Below are 23,057 nucleotides of genomic sequence, written 5' to 3'. Positions count from 1 at the left end.
TTAGAGCAGGGTGTACTTGAATGGCACAAAGGGGCTTTTATATAATGGGGAAGTCCACTGTGCGTGAATGCCATGTCTTCTCCCTGGGCCCTGCTCTCATCCCTTATCAGTGGTTCCCTGACAAGGCTATTTAGCCTCTTCTCCGCTTGACAAATTGGTTCCGAGCCAGATTTATTTATTTTATGCAGGCCCAACAGTCCTTAGATTGCTGTTTGGGCCTTTTAACGCAGTGATTAATTGGGAAAGGTTGGAGTTTTTTATGTTCATTAAAGGTTACAGGATAAATATGCAAATATCTCAATTTAAAGAGCTAAGCGCGTCGTAAAAGCAGCCTGCACACTGGCCCCAGCGTGGCTATAAATCTAGCTACATATTAGCAAAATAAATATAAACTAGGTCTCCTATTAAAGAAGCCTTGAAAGGTGGGTTGTTTAAGCACTGACAGCAGGATTCAAAAGCTCTTTACAGGGTAAATCCGCTGCCATCTAGCTCGGTTTTTATCTGCACCCGTCGCTATACTATGGGAACCTTGCAACCACAAATGGATTTATTTGTATTGCAGTAATGGGTAACTGAGCTGGGGGGACCCATTGTGCTGGATCAGGGCCCCAGTTGTTTTGGGTGCTGCACATATTCCCGCTTGAGACCGGGGAGACCCTGCTGCGCCCGGTGCTGCACAGACACACAAGAAAAGACAGTCCCTATCTCAAAGACCTCAAAGTCTAAACAGACAAAGGGCTGGAGGGGAAACTGAGGCAGAGAAAAGAGAAGAGACTTACCCCAGGTCAGAGGCAGAACAAGGAATTAGAACCCAGGAGTCCTGACTCCCACTCCAGTGGCCTCACCTCTAAACCAGACCTCTTGATATAACCTCACACTGCCCCCTGAGGTGAAAGGAAATGTGATCCCCATTTTACAGATGAGGAAACCGAGGCACAGAGCGAGGAAGGTCATGCAAGGGAGCCAGGAATTGACCCCAGATCTCCAGGGTCCCAGCTGGGTGCTGTAACCCCAACCTGAAAGTGGGCTTAGCAAACAGCCCGGAGTTTCTTGGGAGTCTCAGGTCTGGCCAGCCTGCCAGGTCTTTGCAATGGTAAATGCTCTGAAGTTATAAACTGGGCTGTGAACCTGTTCTGAGGATAATTATAGTGATCGGAGGAAACAATTACAATTGTTACAGCAGGAGACAGCAGGTGGCGCTATTTCTGGCAACATCTCAAGTTGTGTCAGTGAGAGAGAAGCAGGAGGTCTTCTAGTGGATAGCACAGGAGCAGTGGGGACTGAAGTATGATCCAAACTTGGGACAACCAGCAGAAAATCTTCCCAGCTTCCGCTCCTATCGCTTCTAGCTCTAAAAACAGACTCTTGGCAGCATCTCCTCCCTGCCAGAGGGCAAAATGGCCTTTAATGTGGATAAATACAAGGTTTCCGGTGTCAGATCTCGGGCGATCAAGGATACAAGAGGTGACATCGGCTAAGCCCAGCCAAAAGCAACATGCGCAGCTTCGAGGTTCTGCGGCAGTTTGCAACAGACAAGAGGTTTGTAGAGAACAGAGAGCCCTGTTGGGACAGTGCGAGTCAAAGGAAGAGCTGCAGTGGATGATGTGTCGTTTCAGCAAAGGACCTTGAGATTCGGCAAAGGCTTTAATATAGCGTTGCGTGTTCGTGTGATAAATATTTTATACTGCACCCGCTGGAGTGACAGCGAGGCCTGTGGTAAGAGAAATCAGACAGGCTGCCAGCAAGTCACACAAATCAAAAAGTGCTCCGACATCCTCATTGCTCGTTATGAGGAGTATTACGGTAGATTCTACAGACCCCAACCAAGGGTGGGGCCTCTGCTGTGCGGGGTGCTGCACAGACAGTGAAAGACTGTGCCAAGGAGCTTCCAAAGGGGGGGAGGGGAAACCAAGGCACAGAGAAGGCAAGGGACTTGCCCAGGGTCACCCAGCAGGTCAATGGCAGAGCTAGGAACAGAGCCCAGGAGGTTCTGATTGCCAGTGTACTCCTTGTTCTAACCACTGACACCTACTCTCTCCCTGGCACTAGGAATAGACCCTAGATGTCCTGACTCCCAGTCCGCCCCACTCTGACCACTACACCCACATTTCCATCCCAGAGCGGAGGATAGAACCCAGGAGTCCTGGCTCCCAGCTCCACCCCCACCTGCTTTAACAAGCAAAGTACATTGCCTCTATGATGCAGCAAGGAACTGAACACAAACCACACGTTTAGAAAGAATCGTTCTAGGGGAAGGTCGTAAATATACTTGCTTTTTGTGTATTTTTATGGCGTATTGATCTCAAGGGAGAGTAATTTGTCTGGCGTGTGCCAAAGCATGCAAGCAATTATACAGCTCAGACTCCTTCTCAGCCAGCTCCCTGGAGCTGAGGTGATAGTGAAGGATCTCAGTGGAAATGCCAGCGTATGTAGCTAGCTCCAGGCACTGACACACATGGGGATCATATGCAGAGTTTATTAAATGTGCATGCAGTGTATATTTAACAGGCATGCAACATATTATATTTGTATGCCGCATATTACACTTGCACAGACGACATTAAACAGGCACCCTGCATATTACATATGCATGTAATATATATTATATTTGCATGCAGTAAATATATATAATATACTACATGCAGTATATTAAATAAGCACAAAGTATATTACATCTGCATGCAGAAAATTACCTGTGCATACAGTAAACTACCGGTGCATGTAGCATATGCATATTTGCATGCAGTAAATACCTAACTGTGTGAGGTATATTACATATACCTGCAGCATATATATGGGCGTGAAGCATACTACACATGCATGTACTGGGTTTGCATGCAGCATGTTACATATGCATGCACTATATTTAACAGGCACTCAAAATATGTACACAATGTATATATCTGTATGCAATATATTGCATATGCACACAGGATATTAACTATCCAAACAGTACATTATATTTTGATGCACTATATCACTGGTTCTCAAACTTTTGTACTGGGGGACCCCTTTCACACAGTAAGCCTCTGAGTGCGACCCCCTCCCCTTATAAATGAAAAACACTTTTTTATATTTAACACTATTATAAATGCTGGAGGCGAAGTGGGGTTTAGGGTGGAGGCTGACAGCTCGCGACCCCCCATGTAATAACCTCACGACCCCCTGAGGGGTCCTTACCCCCAGTTTGAGAACCCCTGCACTATATTAAATAAGCACATAGTATATTAGATCTGCATGCTGCATATATATGAGCATGCAGTATATTACAGTACGTACACAGTATACGTGTGTGTGTGTGTAGGTATGCAATCTATTACATTAGCACATAGTATATTACATATGCATACTGTATATTATATTTGCATGCAGTATATATATATATATATCTTGGCATGTGGTAAATGACCTTTGCAGGCAGCATATTAGATTTGGAAGCTGAATATATATGCATGCAGTATATTGCAATATGCACACAGTACACCTAGAATGGCATGCCGTCGATTACATTTACACTGCAGCAGCCCCATTGATTTTCAGTGGCACCAGATCTGTTTGCTTCTGGATTTCCTGCCACCTCAAATTAGATTCCCCCCAAGAAATGAGGCAAAATTATCTCTGCTAACGCTGCAGCGCCCCAGCCAGGTGCAAGGTGGCCGGCAGTTTTGGATGGCTGGGCCGGATAATGAACACAGTACATTCTGTGTGTCTGGCCCTGACCTCAGAACATAGCAGTTAAGCCTGAGCAACCTTTGCTGTTAAAGAGAGACCGATTTGTTTGCACCAGCGCTGGAGAATTAAGAAGAGCAGATGGAAACTTTCCAAGGGCACAGTTGGGAAAGGAGAGAGAGGATCCTACCGTGTGCGCCCGCAAAACCAAACGCACACAACACCTACCAGCTGCCCAATTCTCTCCAGCAGGGGGCAGACACACCAACCCCAGCCTGATTCTCTCCAGCAGGGGGCAGCGGCCCCACCCCACCCCCAGTACTATCTAAGAACGTGGGAACTGTTGTGCAGAATCAGACCAATGAGTCCATCTAACCTGGTATCTGACCCCCTCTTAACCCGATCCCTGCTGGGTTGGATCAGATCTAGGGGCCATCCAGCCCAGTATCCCTCTCCCCACCCCCAGATCAGACCAATGTGCCCATCTAGCCCGGTCTTGGGTCTTTGACAAAGGCAGTCCCCAGAAGTTTCAGAAGGGTCAGAAAACTTCAGAACATGTTGATACCAGGACCCTGACTCTGTTGGCAGCCAGCAAGGACTGGGCCTCAGACCTGAAGAGAACTGCTTTGACTTTCAAACTCTGCTGACATCTAACCAAGTCCCTGCCTGGCCCCAGTTCCTGTCGTGTGCCAGCACCTTGCCATCGGGCAATGCACCAACCCTCACAATACCCTTGTGTGGTGGGGAAGCACCATTATCCTCAGTGTACAGAGGGGGAAACAGACACAGAGACTAAGTGACTTGCCTGAGGTCTGTGGCAGAGCAGGGAAGAGAGCCTAAGGGTCCTGGCTCACAGGTCCTCTGCTCTAATCCACCCCCCCATCCCCCCCCCGAGCCAGCTGACTCCCAGCAATTCCTGCTCTAATCACTAGAGATCACTCCCTTCCCACAGTTGGAAATAGAATCTCAGAGTCCTGACCCCCACAGCCTTCTGCTCTAACCACTAGACCTCACTTCCCTGCCAGAGCCAGCAATAGAACCCAGGAGCCCTCACCCATGAGTGGGGTCTAGTGGGTTAGAGTAGGGGGGCTGGGAGCCAGGACTCCTGGGTTCTCTCCCCAGCTCTGGGACAGGAGCAGAGTTTGGTGATTAGAGGAGGTGACAGGGTCCATGTAAAAAAATCACCAAGAAGCTCCCCCAGCCACTCAAGACAGAGATAACCTTCCTGCTCCCCCTCCCCCCCACCTCTCTCGCGGACAATCGAAGCAAAGAGAAAAGCGAGGCAGGCTCTCCAGCCCAATAGATCAGCCTGGATTCTCAGAGCGGGGGCTGCCCACCCAATTCAGGAAGAAAACCAGACTGAAAAATAAAAGCAAGAAGGGGGTGGGAGAGTTTCTCTAACTGCAAGCAGCAGTGCCCACCACTGCACAATGGAGAGCCGGACGCATGCGAGGGCGGAGGAAGAGAGAGCCGATTTCAAGAGCATTACATGGCTATTTTTAGGCACGGCTCTACCGGCCTGTAATCCAGGGTGGGGTGGCTAGGGGAGCAGGAGCAGCAATGGGGCGTGATTGGGGGTCTCTCATTATTATCTACAGCTAGATCCCCCCCCCCCCCAAAGGGCTAGGAGAGAAGTGGCTTGGACACAGCATTCACATTTATTATCATGGTGTGTATTGCAGTGACATGTAGATGCCAGGTGCTGCACAGACCCTGATCAAGACTGGGGCCAGACAGTCTCAGTCCCAATGAGCTTACAACCGAAATAGACAACGGGTGGGCAGGGAAACTAAGTCACAGAGAGGCAAACAGACTTCCCCAAGGGCAGTGGTAGAGCCAGGAATAGAACCCAGATTTCTGGCTCCCAGTCCGTCTCTGCTCCAATCCAGCAGACCCCACTCCCCTTCCAGAGTTAGGAACAGAACCCAGGAGTCCTGACCCCGCAGTCCACTCTCTTAGCGGTTAGAGCCCACTGCCTGACAACCATCTCATTTAAACTGATTTGCTCCCAGTGTATACAATAGGGTTGCCATCTTTCTAGTTGCACAAAATAAACACCCTTGCCCCGCCCCTTCCCTGAGGCCCCGCCCCCACTCACTCCATCCCCCCTCCCTCTGTCACTCGCTCTCCCCCACCCTCACTCACTTGCTCATTTTTACCGGGCTGGGGCTGGGAGCTGAGGTGCAGGAGAGGGTGAGGGCTCCGGCTGGGAGTGCGGTTCCCGGCCAATGGGAGCTGCGGAGCCGGTGCTCAGGGCGGGGACAGCGCGCACAGCCCTTGTGGCTGCCCCTATGCCTAAGAGCCGGAAGGACATGCCGGTGGCTTCCCGGAAGCCGCGCAGAGCCGGGTAGGGAGCCTGCCAACCCCGCGCCAACCGGACTTTTAACGGCCCGGTCAGTGGTGCTGACTGGAGCTGCCAGGGTCTCTTTTCGACTGGGTGTTCCAATCGAAAACCGGACCTCTGGCAACCCTAGTATACAACAGTGCAACAGCACCTGAGCTGAGCCAAGTTACATTGACAGCCACCAAACAATGCCACAAATGCTGCAAATTCGAGCAGTTAGTGGGGGTGTTCTCTCGGAGCCAGGACTCCTGGGTTCTATTGCAGCTCTGGGAGGGAAAGAGGGTCTAGTGGTTAGAATGGGGGACTGCAAGTCAGGACTCCTGGCTCCTATATCCTCTCCAACCCTTTACCCTTCCATGCCTCCATTTCTCTGAGAGTCAAATACTTCACGGCAACACTGGCCAGGGGTGTGTGGGAAAGGGGGTTCATGCAGCACTTCAATCAAGTCTGCAGAGCTAAAACCTCATCCCGGCCCTGAAGTGTTAACAACTCCCCCTTGTAGCTGCTGGAGCCACCCAGGCTAAGCGATTTACATTCAGCCCAGCTCCCTGGGTTGGAACGTCAAAGGGATTCTGCTTCCCAAGTCCAGCACAGGAACGTTCACCGCGCGGACGCCTCCGGCCTCCTCCTTGCCATGCCAGCGCCCTCAGCCATGGGGCCGTGGCCAGACACCCCTCAGCTGGAAATGAAAGACACCACCCCTCAATCCTTCCTCGTTGCTCTCCAGGCTGTGACCAGGAGCATCATCTTCAGGGGAGAGGTGCTGGAGGGAGTGGGGTGAGAGCGTTGGCTATGAGGGCGCTGGAGGGAGCAGACGCACTGGCTGTGTGGGAGCTCCTGCTTCCTCCAGTCCCGGCCTGTCCCAGCAGGGGGCACTTTACGGAGCAGGGCAGGAGCAGGGGCTGTGGGGGAGCTTCTAGCTAATCCAGTCCCAGCCTCTCCCAGCAGGGGGCGCTCTAGGGCACTAGCTCAAACTAAGATCAACTTGGCAAACAGTGGAGGACATGTCGTGGTTCAGAAACTGCCCTGACCATGATCTGCGTGCCCTGTATGTACCTATCTCCAGGAGACCCCTGAGGCCAGACAGCCTGGGGAGAGAAATCCCCAGAGTCCCCCAAGCCAGGCAGGCACACACTGGGCCCCTCTGTAGCGAAGCGGTCTGGAAGCTGTCAGCAGAACACATGGCCTGGCTGGAGCTTCCCTGGGAGCAGAGACGGCTGCTTGGGGAACTGTGAAGCCAGAGGCTGCGTCCCGCTAATTAGAGCTAATTTTTGTAATTGGCGGCATATGTCCAATGCTGACGAGGATTTATGGCATTGTTAATGCCCCTGGAAACACACAGCGCCCCCTCCCCCGCTTCCCATTCCTAATCTCCCAATTGCCAGCTAATTGATAACAACTTCACATTCATTATAGTGCCTGGCTTTGCCAAGAGACTCTCTCTCTAGACATGGCTGTGGCCTGTGCGTTGTTTATAAAGGATCCCTCGCCCAGAGCTGAGATGCAGCTGCCTCTGGGGTGGGGTACATGGGCTGTTTATAGAGGATCTCTCGCCCGGGGCTGAGATGCAGCCGCCTCTGGGGTGGGACACAGGGGTTGTTTATACAGGATCCCTTGCCCAGGAGTGAGATGAGCTGTCATTACCCCTTTGTTACAAAAGCAGATGCTGAGGCCCAGGATGGGGCAATGACTTGCACACGCTCATTGGCAGTGCAGGGAGTAGAACCCAGTCGCCCCAGAGCAGGCACAGTGTTCTAGCCACTCCCGCACAGCTGCAATCCAGCCCTGCCACCCTCTTCACGTCTATGAGACTATAATAGGGTGCTTGGCCCTTTAAGGGCCAGGGGGCTTGGGCCAGTCAGAATCAGACCCAGCTAAGAAGTCTCAGAGTTTTTCAGCCCTCAGATCCCTCTTATGGCTCTTTCTCTGTGATGTTTCAATGGGTATACCCCAGAGCTGGACGCAGCATCCCAATCACTGGTGCCGTGAGGTCACCTCCCTGCTCCTATTCAATGCTGCCTGCTGATCCACCCCAGGATTGCATTCAATCTCGGCCCCCCGTTCACACTGGGAGCTCACAGTCACTTGGTTTTCACCAGGATCTGACTCCTTTCCAGAGTCCCAGGGCACAGCTCCCCCTCCCCACCCCGTAGGTGCAGCTGACATTTCTTGTCCCTGTACACACGACCTTGCCTCTGGCTGTAGGAAAATGCACCTTCTTTGAATGAGCCCAGCTTCCCAAGCGACCCCGAGTTGGAAAAAGGTTTGGAAGGGGCATTCCTGTGCGGCCTAGATCCATAGATTGTAAGGCCCGAAGACACCTCAGAGCATCCAGTCTGACCTTCTGTCTGTTACAGGCCATTCCATTTCCCCCAGCTCCCCCGGGATTAAGTCCAGTATGGTGTGTGTCTAAAACATGCCCTCTAGCGCTGGGGCCTGGCAGAGACAGGCTGCAGCACTAGCTGGATGTTGGTCCTGAGCCACTCTGAGCTACATTCGCCACCGCTCAGGAAGCCACAAATTGTCCTGGCCTCATTTGCACCCATTTCACAGGACACACAAAGGATGGTGCAGCAGTTCAGGTGCTAGCACGGGTCACTTGGGTTCCGTCACAAACCCCAGACCAGACACGAGGGGCTAGATTCATAGAGGTTCTTCTGGGTTGCAGTGTCTAAGCCTGAGTGCGCCCACGGGGGCGGGGCCTGCTGCCGAGTGGAATTCTTGGCTCCAAGTCAGGTGCCCCACGCCTTGCGTGTAAGGAAAGGATGCTCAGAAGCCAGGAGTGAAATGCAGAGGAAAGGGGCAGGGCTCAGGGTCTAGCACCTCACTCATCTGTGAGCCCTCTCCTGGAGTTAGATGCCTAAGACAGGGCGGCCCTTTCTCATGGAGAACCAGAGAGCCCTGCCCTCAGATGGCCAAGAGCTTGGCACTCAGCAGGGCTGTGGAAAGATGTGTTCAAGTCCCTGCTTGGGCTCAGGCAGAGTGGGGATTCAAACCTGCATCTCCCACAACCCAGGTACGTGCCCAGCCCACTGGGCTGTTACCTATTCTGGGCCGGCCTTACACACATGCTGTCTTTTGAACAAGGCCTAATCCTGAGCATGCTCAGAGCACACCTACAGGATCAGGGGCCGCTGGCAAGCTAGCGGGGGAACACACAGTATGAGAATCCTGCTTCAGGGCCGCTGGGGTTTTGGCAGATGGGAGGCTCTGAACTGCCTGTAAGCTGTGGTGTGGCATCAGGAGTCGATGGTTTTGTGCATGCTGATTGGCAGGGAATTAGGCAGCAGCTGAGCAGGGGGCTGGGAATTCTCAGTGGCACCAAGATGTTGGACTTAGGCACCTACATCCTTTTGTGGGTCCAGTCCCTAAGGAGCTTTGCGAAGCTGGCCCTTGGCTGCTCTGTGCCTCAGTTTCCCCATCTGCACAATGATGGTAATAGCCCTGCCCCACCTCCCCCGGGGGTTGTGAGGATAATGCATTAGGGAAGCACCAGGGGCTATGGGGGGGCAAGATAAGTATCTGAGATAGAAGCACACATCTGATTTGCCGAGCACGCCTGGTCGTGATCACGGCAAGATGACATCTCATCCTGGTGCATGACCTCCAGGCCTTCATCTGCGCAGACAGTGCCCCCAAGTGGTGGGGGCTGCTGGTAGCAAGGCACCCGCTAGCCGGCAGGATCAGAAAGGATCCCGCTCTGGCTGCAGTCTGGGCTGTCTCTCACCTGCTCATGTGGCAAGGCCTTGTAACGGGGGCCAGACGTCGCTCTGCTAGGAGTGCTGATGAACTGAACAAGGTGACAATGTGCTTGGGGTTTCAATAACTGTGCAGCCGTTCTTTGCTCTCGGGGCTCGATGGTGGGGGTCTATCAATGGCACTTACATGGCCCCATCGCTACACAGTCTGAGCGCCTCATGAGTAGTAATGTATTATCTCCAAGACTCCCCGGGTAGGCAGGGCAGAGCAGAGATCACTGTTGTACAATGGGTAAAACGAGGCACCCAGAGGCTAAGTGACTTGCCCGTTTGTGGTGGAGCAGGAAGTGAACCCTGGTGTCTCAAGTCCTCAGCTAGTGTCCTAACCACTGGGCCATCCTTCCTCCAGTCTGTAATTATTTATCATTCACTATTTAATTCATTATTTATGCATGGGTTTTGAGCAATTATATGTGCGGCGTTCTGGGCCCCGATTTTGGTCTGGGGGTCTGTACAGTGCCTAGCACATGGGGGGGGGGGGGATCTCAGTTGGGCCTTTGGATTGCTACCATTATATAAATAGGCTTGAAAGGATGAGATTTTTAATCCGTAAATGTCGGTAAACATCGGTTTCACCACACACACAAACCGATGCAAAAATACTTCCAAACACAACAGTCAAAATGTACAGATGCAGGGCCGGCCCACAACATTTTGGCACCTGAGGCGGGGAGCTCAAATGACACCCCCATGTCCCCTCACTTGGGCCAAAACTTTGAATGGTCTCAATTCTGCCTTCTTCCTGTTCTACTCCTCTCATGGTAGTACTCTGCTACCTACTGCAATAAAGGAGAACTGACAACTTAAAATGCCTTGTTCAAAAATTTTAAGCAACACAACTTTCAAACGCCTGAACTGCAAATATAACTTTTCTTGTCTGCATAGTAAACACTGGCATTTTTATCTGTTCAAATAATCAAAGTGGTGCTTTCCGTGCCTTCTTGGTTGCAAAGATTTGAACTGCTTCCTGAAGGTCCACAGTCTGGGCCAACTCATGCTTTATTGAGATGGTTGCAAGGCCGACCAGCCTCTCCTGTGTCATTGTGGAGTGTAGATGTGTTTTTATTAACTTCAGCTTGGAGAAGCTGCGTTCTCCACTGGCAACTGTTACAGGAAGTGTTAGAAGTATGCGCAGAGCAACAAAAGCATTTGGAAAGAGGGTGGTCATCTTATTTGTGCACATATATTCCAGAACAGCCTTTGGAGTTGATCCTGCTGAAATGTATCTTGAAAGGGCTTTCAGTTCATCACCTAAATCACTCGCATCAATATCGTGCATGTCATCATGTGTCAACACTGTCTCTAGTGCCCTGCATTGCTGGTGTAGGTCTTCTTCAGGTAAAGTGAGGAGTTTTGGAATATCATACAACATCCCAAATATACTGCTGTGTTCCCTGAGCTGCATGAAACATTCTTGAACTGACTGTATTGCACAATCTAGCACCTGGTTAAAGAATTCAACTTTGAATTGTTGTTTGGGGTCGCTTATGGGATTATCCTGTGCCTCGTAATCAAAATGTCGTCTTCTTCGATGACTCTTGTATTCTTGAATGGGTGGGAAAATAGCTTCAGTGTGAAGTTCCTCTGCCAACTTCTGTGCACTCTTCAGAACGTTTTGAAATCCCTCATCTGACCGGTAAGACAGTAGGTATGACTTTGCTTTGTCCAGTTGTTCCATTGGTCCAGATATATCAAGGTCAATACCTTGGAGTCTCCTGCTTACAACATTTATTTCAAACAGTATGTCATGCCACAACACTAAGCCACACAGAAATTTGAAGTTATGTATGTTTCTGGTGATTCCATTTCCCTCTGCCACTGTTCTCCCACGAACAGTTCCTGTCATAGCATAATCCTCCATAATGGCAACTATGGCATCATCTATCTTCCCAATTTGGTGTTTGATAGGCTTTATCGCCTCCACTCGACTTTCCCATCATGTGGCACTCAGTGGTTTCAGTGTCAGAGAGGATGTTCCCAGATGTTGCTTCAAAATTTGCCATCGATGAGTTGATACAGAGAAAAATACATAGATGCTTTGAATTACATTAAAAAAGTCAGCAGCCTCACTAGAAGCTGATGCTGTATCACTGACCACCAAGTTCAATGGATGAGAACTGCATGGGACAAAAAAAGCTCGAGGGTTTAACTCTCGGATCCGTGTCTGCACTCCTCTGTTCTTTCCTCTCATGTTGGCACCATTATCGTAGCCCTGGCCTCTCGTGTCAGCTACTGCAATTCCCGTATCTTCCAGCTTTTTAAGAAGCACATTTATCATACCAGCTCCTGTAGTATCATCAATGTCAATAAATTCTAGAAAATGCTCTCTGACAGTCACCATTGCAGGGACATTTTCACTAGGTTCTGTTGTTGTTACAAAACGCACCATTAAAGTCATTTGTTCTGTATGGCTGATGTCAGGTGTGCAGTCCAGAATAACACAGTAATATCTTGCTGACTTCAGATCTGCCACAATCTTCTGTTTGACTTTTGTTGCCAGTAACTGTGTGATCTCACTTTGAATTGTTTTTCCAAGGTAGTGGTGTGTGTACATTTCTTGGGTGGTGACTCTTCTTAGATGCTCCTGGAGTTCAGCATCAAACTCCGCCATCAGCTCCACAATTTTAAGGAAGTGTCCATTGTTTGGCACATACAGCTGATCTGAAGTGCCACGCTGTGCTAGGTTTGGGTAGCAAGCATTCTCACAATGGCAATGAGCCTTTTCAGAACATTTTGCCAGTAAAGAGACTCTGATGCAATCTTCTCTTGATGCTGATCATCTATGATGGCCTTTAACCTTAGTCTCATCTCAAGCTCTTTCCACATATGGAATGCTATCTGGTGATTTGCTGCCTTCTCATGGCATGCCAGATTTCTAGCCAGTGTGACAAAGTTCCTCCTCTATCTTGGTGGGTCCTGCGCTTATTGGAGGATTTTCTTGCCTCAGAGATTCACCATGTGGGTTGGGGAACAGCCCAGAAACCTTCCCCTCTGGGAGAACCCACAGTCCAGGTCAATTGGGAGGTTTGGGGGGAACCCGGGCCCGCCCTCTACTCCGGGTTCCAGCCCAGGGCCCTGTGGACTGCAGCTGTCTATAGTGCCTCCTGTAACAGCTGCATGACAGCTACAACTCCCTGGGCTACTTCCCCATAGCCTCTTCCAAACACCTTCCTTATTCTCACCACAGGACCTTCCTCCTGGTGTCTGATAACACTTGTGTTCCTCAGTCTTCCAGCAGCACACCCTCTTGCTCCCAGCTCCTCACACTTGCACCACAAACTGAAGTGAGCTCCTTTTAAAACCCAGGTGCCCTGATTAGCCTGCCTTAATTGATTCTAGCAGCTTCTTCTGAATTGGCTCCAGGTGTCCTAATTAGCCTGCCTGCCTTAACTGGTTCTAGCAGGTTCCTGATTACTCTAGTGCAGCCCCTTCTCTGGTCACTCAGGGAACAGAAAACTACTCATCTAGTGACCAGTGTATTTGCCCTCTACCAGACTCCTGTACCCCACTGGTCTGGGTCTGTCACACCAGATTTTTCCAGTCCTTTGTTCCTGTAGAACCCAATGTGACTGGAACACTAGACTGGAAGAGTTTGCAACAAAAACAGTATGCAGCATTCTGGGTTTTTGAGTACATAAGCCATGGCCTCTCCACTTTGTCACCACTGGGGATTTCACACCAGTAATGTGTTGGATGGAAAGTTCTATTTTCATTGTCTTTGGGGAACATGAAGTTTTTCACTTGCTGTGGCCCATGCAGTACAAGGAACTCCCTCAGGCTACTGCTCAAGTGGGCCCACAGTCCTGGATCATCTAGACTTAAGGAACTAAACTCAGCAGCAGCTGTTTCTTGCGCCTCCACCACACTCTTCCGATCTACACTTTTCTTCAGGAATGTGCATGGTTACATCCATTTGAGATGAAGATGTGGATGCTGCAGTAGCTGCCAGGTCACCTGCACTCTGACTAACTGGAAGATCAGGCATCTCCTCACCATGCACATCCTCACTGGGGCCGGAAGGCTCACCGTGAACATTTGTATCTATGAATCTCAGCAGAGCTCCTTCCTGCTTAGATAGAAAAGCTTCCTTTGCTTGCTTTCTTTTTCTGAATGCTGCCCCAGAGGGGCGTTTTCTTCTTTCACTCATGACTGCTGTTCTGTGCCAGCTCTAATGGCTCTCAACACTCAATTGAAGGGGACAAATAAGCAGGCTGGTAGCAGGGCCTGAGTGAGGGAAGATATCAGTGTCTTAAGGGCCTAACCGGCTCGTACTACTTCAGTTGTCTGCCTGTTCTCCTCAAGTGGGTTCAGGGAAGCAGCAGGAAACAGGAAGCTCTCTGAGAAGCTGGTGTTAATCAGTCCAGGCTCCTGGGGGTGCTAGAGAGGAACATAAGAGGCTCCTCCCTCCTCTTTCTCCCTGCAGCTCCTGCTGCTTTCTGTTATTCCCTCTGACCTTTTCTCCTGCCTGCCTGTTATGTCTCTTGTGCTCTCCTTCCTCCAGCACAGCACTCCACCATCTCTGTGCATCTAGAGCAGAGAGAATACAAATGCACCAGCAGCAGACACAATTTTCTACACTCTGGGTCCTAGTGGCGCCCCCCCACCGTCTGGCACCTGAGGCGGCTGCCTCAGTTCGCCTCAGACGGGCAGTGTAAGAAAAATGTTGCTTGGAAACGTATTCAAGTTTGATTTAAGGAGATGTACTTTGTCTCTGTGGACATGCGATGTTGACAATTTGTGTTTTAACAGCTAGGAAGCTTTGACTTTTTAAATCTCAGCGTCTCCTGTCATTCAATAATTATTGTCTCACTCCCCCATTCTGTGACCCTCCCCATAATTTCCTGCAACTGGGAACATTTCCATCAATAAAAATTGTAAAAAGCTTTAAAATAAACATCCCTATTATCTGTCGCTATAAAGAATGAAAAATTCAAATCAAATTTGGCCAACCCCTCTATATAAACAACAACAGTACGCCAGGTGAATCACAATTTCAGCACATAGCACGACTCAGGCACCCAGCTTTCTTGAGCCTCATGATATTTAGTTCTTTCCTTAAAGCACCAGCTCCTGGAGTCATGAACATGTGAGAAACTCAACTTTTTTTTTCTTTTTGGAAGTAGTTTTCTAACCCTCGCAGTGGGGGAGAAAACCTAGAAAAGATTAACCTTAAGGGGCTCCAAAACCAGAAGGAAAACTAAAAAAACAAGATGAATGTTCAAAAATCTCATTATTTCCTAAGCTAATTTCCTGATTTTAAAGAACCTTCTTGGTGTTTTTTTTAAGCCAAGCTCATAATGTTTAAGCCGAGGTGGTGATTTTTAAAGCCAGTGCGGTGATATTTCCGGGGATCTCTGATTTTTTTCTGCACCAACCTGATGATTTTCAAGATGATCTGACTTGTGAATTTGGAACACCCAAGCCTCAGAGCCTCTGACGTTGCTGGTGGCAGCTCTGCTGAAACACCAGCCAAGCTGGGAGGAAGGATTTACTTCTTTCCCTCCCAGGCGGAGTGCGGGGGCTCCCACTGCTCCTTTAGAGCACGGAGTCTAAAGCTGTGTGCGTGAAAACGTGCCCCGGCTTTGGGGAGGCGAATGCTGTGAGTTCAGCCCAATGACTTGGTCTGCATCTAACTGCAAACGTGACATCCACCTTTAACAACCTGCTGAGCTGCCTGCTCATACAACAGCAACCAAGATGTGGTCTCAGCTCTCCGGAGCATATCACACAAGGCTACGAGCCACGGTGCAGGACTATTCTAGTCTATAGGTTATATGCTGATGGAATTTGGCTTGCATTAGCACTAGGAGTCCCAGTCATGGGCCACGACCCATTGTGCCAGGTGCTGTACAAACACAGAACAGAAAGACGTCCCTGTGCCAAAGTAGAAGAGACAGGTTCTGGGGCATACCTGACTGGCTGGGCCCATTAGTCTGATCTGGGACGGCAGGATGGGAGGCTGAGCTAGATGGGCCTATTGGTCTGAGATGGGGCAGCAAGCAGCGTTTGGATTCAGTGCACCCTCTTCCCCGCTCCATCCCATATGTCACACACAACATTCCCACACTCCTCCATCCTTTCATCCCCTCCTCCCAATGGCTGGTCCATGCCCCTAGGCTTGGCACGCCCCCTTGCCCCTCTGCATTTGCCATGTGCCCCTGCACCACTTCAAATCGCTCCCCAACTACCAAGCCCCTCCACAACCTGCCTTTCTCGTCCAAGGCTTTGTGTCTACCTTATTTGCAAGGATCATCAGCTGTGTGGGGCAGGAGATGGGTCTTGGCCCTGACAGTGAGCTGCTGGGTACATAGGTTGTAGTATATAAAATACTCCTGCTGCAGACGTGAGAGAGGAGGGCCAGGATGACCACCCCAGAATCACAGCTTTCGTTAAAAAAAAAAAAAGTCAGCCTGGCTTATGATTCCAGAGAAAACCTTCAAAATATGACAGTAGGGTAACTGATGCAGCCACACCAGCCTGAGTCTGCAGAGAGCCTGAGCCAATCGTTCTGAGAGGGGGGAGCTGCCCTGAGTGTCACTGATGCAGCCTGAGTCTGCAGAGAGCCTGAGCCAATCGTTCTGAGAGGGGGGAGCTGCCCTGAGTGTCACTGATGCAGCCTGAGTCTGCAGAGAGCCTGAGATGATTGCTCCAACAGGAGGGAACTGACCCATAATTATCTCTGTTGGGTGTTACCTCTGAACCCTAATGATGCACACTTCAGTGTCTACCTATCTATCAATCCCTGTGTGACTCCACTAGATATATCCCCATTTGATGATGGTTCTCCCACTGGAGATCAATGAGTTAGCCAGTTTTTAGTCCATTTCGCAGGTGTCAGATGATGCCATATACAGAGCTAATACTACCTCCCTGCTCCTACTCCATATCCCTCTGTTTAGACGGCTAAGAAGGTGCCCCACCACCGCAGAGTGGGGAGCAAGAGGCGTCACTTACTCTGTGATCTCTTCTGTCACTGTGTGCTCCACTTGAAGCCGGGAATTCACCTCAATGAAGTAGTGTTTGCCATGTTTATCTACCAGGAACTCCACGGTGCCGGCATTTTCATATCCTACCTGCAAGGAGATAAGGGGTTCATGAGGGTCTGAGCATTCTAACTGTGCCTCTCAGTGGCAAATATATACAGAGCGGTCGTGGTCTGGGTTAGCGCACAGGACTGGGAAACAGCGCCGCTGTGTTCTAGTCCTGACTCTGGTCTAGTGGTTAGAGCAGAGTGACTGGGACTCTGGGCTCCAGGATCTATCCTTGATGCTGGAAGGGGAGTGGGGTCTAGTGGTTAGAGCAGGGGGGGGGGGCTGAAAGTAAGGACTCCTGGGTTTATTCCTGGCTCTGTGCAGGGACTGGGGTCGAGTGGACAGAGGAGGGCTGGGAGTCAGGACTCCTGGGTTCTGTTTCCCTTGCAGCTGCTTCTGGTGGGGGAAGGAGACTGCCTCTGGGGATGCAAGTGGCAAGGTCCCTCTCGGCCAAGTGGGATGAGGATCCTACCCCCAGGAGATGGGTGAGGGAGGGCATCCCAGGGACAAACAAGCAGACAGGTGAGTGGCTGTCGTGGCCTCATTCTGTCCCTGGCGGTTAGCATGTGACACCTTCTCAGGGCGGCTTGGCTGGCTAGATCGCAGCCCAATCCTGGTTGAGTGCAATCAGACATCGTTAGGATACAGCTCTTAATTAGATCCCAGCCCTCCCAACCAAAGCACTTGACTCCAGAAGATGCTGCGCAGGGAGATTTCAGATGCCGGAAGGTGACACTAATGTAGCTTGCGTGATTAGCCATAATGTAACATTCATACACCGCTGGCTGCCAGGTTTTCATCCCTGGGAACAGCTGAGCAGAGTTTGGGACAGGAGGAAAAGCTGGAACTACTCATATTAACTTGGCTGGGAATCAGGGCCTCCCCATCCAGCCTAGACCCTGTGATGAAGGGGGGGGGGGGCGCTCCTCCATCGGGCTGGATGCTGCCCAGAGACACAGTCCCTACCCCAAAGAGCTTACTGTCCAAACAGGCAAAGGGTGGGCTGGAGATAGCAACTGTCTAATCACACAAACGCAAACACCCTTGCCCCAACCCTGCCCCACCCCTTCCCTGAGGCCCCGCCCCTGCCACACCCCTTCTCCAAGACCCCGCCCTGCTCATTCCATCCCCCCTCCCTCTGTTGCTCACTGTCCCCCACGCATACTCACTTTCACTGGGCTGGGGCAGGGGGTTGGGGGGGGATGAGGGGATGCAGGGTGCAGGCTCTGGGAGGGAGTTTGGGTGTGGGAGGGGGCTCAGGGCTGGTGCAGGGGGTTGGGGTGCATGAGGAGATGCGGGGTGCAGGCTCTGGGAGGGAGTTTGGGTGTGGGAGGGGGCTCAGGGCTGGGGTAGGGGGTTAGGGTGCAGGAAGAGGTTTGGGGTGCAGGAGGGGGTGCTGGCTCTAGGAGGGGGCTCAGGGCTGGGGCAGCGGGCTGGGGTGCAGGAGGGGGTGAGGGGTGGCGGCGCTTACCTTGGGCGGCTCCCAGTCGACAGCGCAGCATGGCTAAGCCAGGCTCCCTGGCCCCGCACTGCTCCTGGAAGCAGCTGGCACGTCTCTGTGGCCCCTGGGTGGGGGAGGCCAGGTGGCTCCACGTGCTGCCCCCCGCAGCTCCCATTGGCCGCAGTTCTATTGGCCACTGAGTTGGCGCTGGGGGTGGGGGCAGCATGCGGAGATCCGCTGGTTCCCCCCAGGGGCTGCAGGGACATGCTGGCCGCTTCTGGGAGCAGCATGGAGCCAGGGTAGGCAGGGAGCCTGCCTTAGCCCTGCTGTGCCGCCAGACTTTTAGCGGCCTAAAATCTCCCGGTTTGGCTTCAGTAACCTCCGGGAGATAGAGCCCGATTCCGGGAGACTCCCGGCGAAACCAGGAGGGTTGGCAACCCTAGCTGGAGAACCGAGGCGCAGAGAGGGGAAGGTCAATAGCAGAGCTGGGATTAGAAAACACATGTGTCCTGACCCCTAGCCCAGTGCTCTATCCTCTCTGCCACAGCCTTCCTGCTGAGCGTCTTTCCTGATGTCCATTGTCCATTAAGGGCATTTCTTGCATCTTCCTATGGAGCAGCGAGACTTGGCCCCTGCTGGAGAGGGGATACGGCCACAGCTGGGCCCACTGACCTGCTCGTGTGCAGGGGAACTGTGCGGGCTACCAGGCTAGATGGGTCACTGGGCTGATCCGGGGCAGCAGAAAGTGCTAGACGGGCCCATTGGTCCGATCCGGGCTGGCAGTGGGGGCCGGATATTAAGTAGATGGGACCATTACTGTGGTATCCACTAAGCTACCCCTGGTGAGCCAAACATTGGGCACCGGGGATGTGTGTTTGCTGCAGTGAAACCACAGGCACATAGATCCCCCCCTCCTAATCTCCCCCTCCTCCCTTTGATACCCCCCCCCGCCAGCCCTCCCCCCATCCTCCTCACCCTCTGTCCAGTGGCCCACGCCTCCTCTAGGACGCAGCTTTCAAAGCCATTCCCGGCAACCCCTGTCCCCCACTGATCTGTGCTGTTCCTGGGCCTCTCAACCTCTTCCCAGCTCAGCTTCCCTTTGCCTTATCCGATGTGACTCAAACGCACCCTGCGGAGCGCATGTTGCTTGCATTCACGTTGGACTGAACCCAGGCTATTTGCAAGAACCGTTTCTTTCCCCGCATCTGTCCAGGGATCCCAGGTAATGAAAGATTCACGGCTGCTGCCAGGGAGAGCTCGGAATCCCTGTGGCATGACTGGGACAGGGGTTAATGTTGCTTTGCAAACAGAAGGGGATGGAAGGAAAGACAATTTCTCTCTCTGTGTCGCTTTCCCCCTAGCACTGGTGTCTAGTGTGACTGCAGCAACTGCAGTGCTTTCTCTGCCAGCTGCTGCGTCCTCCATCCCAGCAGGCGACGTGCAGACAGAGGTACGCTCTGTTAAATCCAGGGAGGTCTGGATAAAATGTAACAGGGGAAGTCTGGAGGATTGGCACATGCCTAGCAGCTGCTGGCAGGCCATTCAAGGGGTAGGTGCTGTGCCAGGAGCCCCCTTGTGAAACGAGAGAGGGGCTCGCACCAGAAGGTCAGGAGGAGACACTTTCCACTGCATGCAATCCCACAACCCTGGGTCCCCTTGGAGAGAGATACACAGCCGTGCCTCCACCGCTTAGCCTGTGCCCAGAGGTGCTGACGATCACCCCCCTGCTTCACACCGTTCATTACTCTGGGGGTCCCAAAGAACCTGCAGTCTAATTAGACAAAGCGTGGGAGGGGAATCAGCTACGCGGGGGAGGCAGGCCTAGCACTCAGGTCTCTTCCCTGCCAGCGCAGTGCTCCAGCCACTACGCCGCAGTGGGATCAGCTAACCTGCCTCTCCACTTCAGGTTACAAAGGGTTCTCCGGGAACGCTGACAAAGTTAGCAGGCCTGCCTCTCTGGATGAACGGTTCCTTACAGGAGAGACATTAACTAGCCATAATGGAAGCAGAGCTCTCAGCCAAGGGCCCTAGGATAAGTGGGTAATTTCAGCCTGGCAATAAGCACCGCTGCAGAGTCCTCATCCCTCCCCACTTCAATCAGAAATAAACACGCCGTTCTCTGGGGAACCCAGCCACTGGAACGGAGTGAGGCTGCCACTATCTATGCCATGGGAAGGGGGTACTGAGTTCTTTGGGGCCCTCTTAGCGGTTTTACGGTAATACCTAACTGAGATCCCCATTGTGCCGGGCGCTGCACAGACCCTGGCCAAGATCAGGGCCCCATTGTGCCAGGCGCTGCCCAGACACACGAGAGCAGCCCTGCCCTGAAGCCAGCAGCTGTTCATACTCCGCTTACTCCTCTCCCTCACAAAGCTGAGGATGGAACACAGGCCCCAAAACAAGGGCATCTCCCCCAGCAATGGCTGGGAAGGAGGTCCCACGCTCTGCCCTCCACATGGTTATGATCAGCAGCAGGGCAGAGGAGGTTGCAGGGGACCCAGGTGTCTGGCATAAGCTCCCCTGACCCCTGAGGGACTGTGGGGTAATCCTCACACTGCAATACCAAGAACCCCACCCCCCAGCAATAGGTTTAAAGGTGAATCCCACTGAAGGGCAGCAGAGATAACCTCGTCTCAGCTGAGGTGCAGGGTGCCAGGTGGCAAGCGCAGACTGCTCCCTCATGGATAGAGCCCTGCCAAATTCACAATCCATTTTGGTCAATTTCATGGTTACAGGATTTTTAAAATAGTAAATTTCATGATTTCAGCTATTTAAATATGAAATTTCACGGTTATCCCTCTCCCAGAGCTGAGGACTGAACCCAGGAATCCTGACTCCTAGCCCCTCTTTCTAACCCCTAGATTCCCTTCCCAAAGCAGAGGACAGAATCCATAAGCCCTCACTCCTGCCCCCCCGCTCCAGCATCTAGACTCCCCTTCTCCTCCCAGCTGCAGGAATAGAACACAGATGTTCTGGCTCCCAGCCCCTGCTCCCCACTCTAACCCAGTAGACCCCACTCCCTTCCCAGAGCAGGGGACAAAATCAAGAAGTCCTGAGCACCAGTCTAATACTCTCCCTGAATATATATATATATATATATATATATATATATATATGTGTGTGTGTGTGTGTGTGTGTGTGTGTGTGTGTGTGTGTGTGTGTGTGTGTGTGTGTGTGTGTGTGTGTGTGTGTGTGTGTGTGTGTGTGTGTGTGTGTGTGTGTGTGTGTGTGTGTGTGTGTGTGAGAGAGAGAGAGAGAGAGAGAGAGAGAGAGAGAGAGAGATATATCCAGGTGACGCGAGGACAGAAGACGTGGCTGTTGTGTCTGCCCGTCTCTCGCAGACGCACCAGCAGCTCGGGCGACGCGTGTGAGCAGGGGACATGTCGAGGAACATGACTAACCGTAGCATCGCTGCATCCCGCTGAACAGATGCTGTGCTGCAGTGGCAAACGCTGAGACGGCGCTTGGAAAACAAGGGAGGAGTGGCCAGTGTGCCAGACTGAGAGTCAGGACACCTGGCTTCTATTGCCAGCTCTGGGGGGCAAGAGGGGTCTAGTGGTAAGAGCAGGAGGTCAGGCTGGGCATCAGGCCCCCAGGTTCTTTTTCTTCCATTCCCTGGACTGTTTAAGACCCAGGCGATGAATTACAGAAACAAAATCTGCCTGGCCTTGTCACAGCCCTGGGGGTGACCTTGGGCTAGACTGACAGGACCGGGACCTTCTCCTAGGACATCAGAGAGAGAGCATCTCTGATCCAACCCACGCCTGCTAATTAAACAGGGAGCCCACAAGCTGTGGCGGCTGGGAGTTCAAGGGGAGCTGAGGGTAGGGAAAATCCTTGAACGGAGCAACCAGGGGGGGTCAGTGCAAGGCCGGGAATTAAATAACACAGACCAGAGAATATGGATTAACTGTGCACTTCAATCTTCGCAGGGCAGGGGGGAGCGGGCGCCAGACAGCCGTAAAGAGGATAATGAAGCATGGAGCTCATTAAAGATGTTTTAACTATTCGGCGGCTCCTGAATTTTAAGAGGCATGGACAGCAATGATATTTTTCCCCCTTAAAGAGGCAGTGTGGCTGGGAAGCAGGACTCCTGGGTTCTATTCGCGGCTAGGGGAGGGGAGCGGGGTCTAGTGGGCTAGAGTGAGCAGTGTAGGAGGGCAGGACACCTGGGTTCTATTTCCAGTTCTGCTACTTATTTACTGCAAGTCCCCGCCCCTCTGTGTGCCTCAGTTTACCTGCCCACCCTTTGTCAATTTAGACTGTGAGCTCTCGGGGGCAGAGACTGTCTCTCACTGTGTCTGTGCAGCACCTGGCACTATGGGAGCCCCAATCTCAGTCAGGGTCTGTGCAGTACCTGGCCCAAAGGGGACCTCTATCTCCGTCAGGGCCCCATGGCGGTACCAGAAATTTATTATAACGCTGTGAATCAGAGCTCACTCTGCTGTCTTGAGTAGGTGGGGCTTAATTTGTGGTAGGAGCATGGTCCCACGCCCCTGTGCCAGCGCAGACGGCTGGGTGAAGACACTGGTAAGTGCGGACGACGTCTGGTTTACGACCATGCTCCACAACCTGCCTCCTCCCAGTCTGAACACTGGAATCACTTCCCCCCACCGTGCGGTTATTTTCCGATGTGCCGGGGTCACACGCCAATGCTCGGGGGCCGTGCCGAGCTATCTGTTCTTACTGCCCCGAGCTACCAATGCCACTCCCACCCCCAGCGATGTAAACGCAGTGTAAAAAGAGCACCTTAATCTGCTCCCTGCTGGCGCTGGCTCACATCAGACTGGGGAGGTTTTTCTACCCCTGCTGTG

The 23,057-nt window shown here is 52.0% G+C and overlaps 1 protein-coding gene across 1 annotated transcript in view; it reads right to left on the bottom strand.

Moving 5' to 3' along the window:
* PC (pyruvate carboxylase) overlaps nt 1–23,057 on the bottom strand; it is a 133,379-nt gene that overhangs the window by 94,096 nt on the left and 16,226 nt on the right. The window contains exon 7 of the mRNA XM_065407790.1: nt 16,726–16,844. Within this exon, the coding sequence (XP_065263862.1) occupies nt 16,726–16,844 (119 nt within the window). The remainder of the gene's footprint in view (nt 1–16,725; nt 16,845–23,057) is intronic.

Source organism: Emys orbicularis, chromosome 7 (assembly GCF_028017835.1).
Source record: "Emys orbicularis isolate rEmyOrb1 chromosome 7, rEmyOrb1.hap1, whole genome shotgun sequence".
Lineage (NCBI taxonomy): Eukaryota > Metazoa > Chordata > Testudines > Emydidae > Emys > Emys orbicularis.
This window is presented reverse-complemented; position numbering and strand designations above follow the sequence as displayed.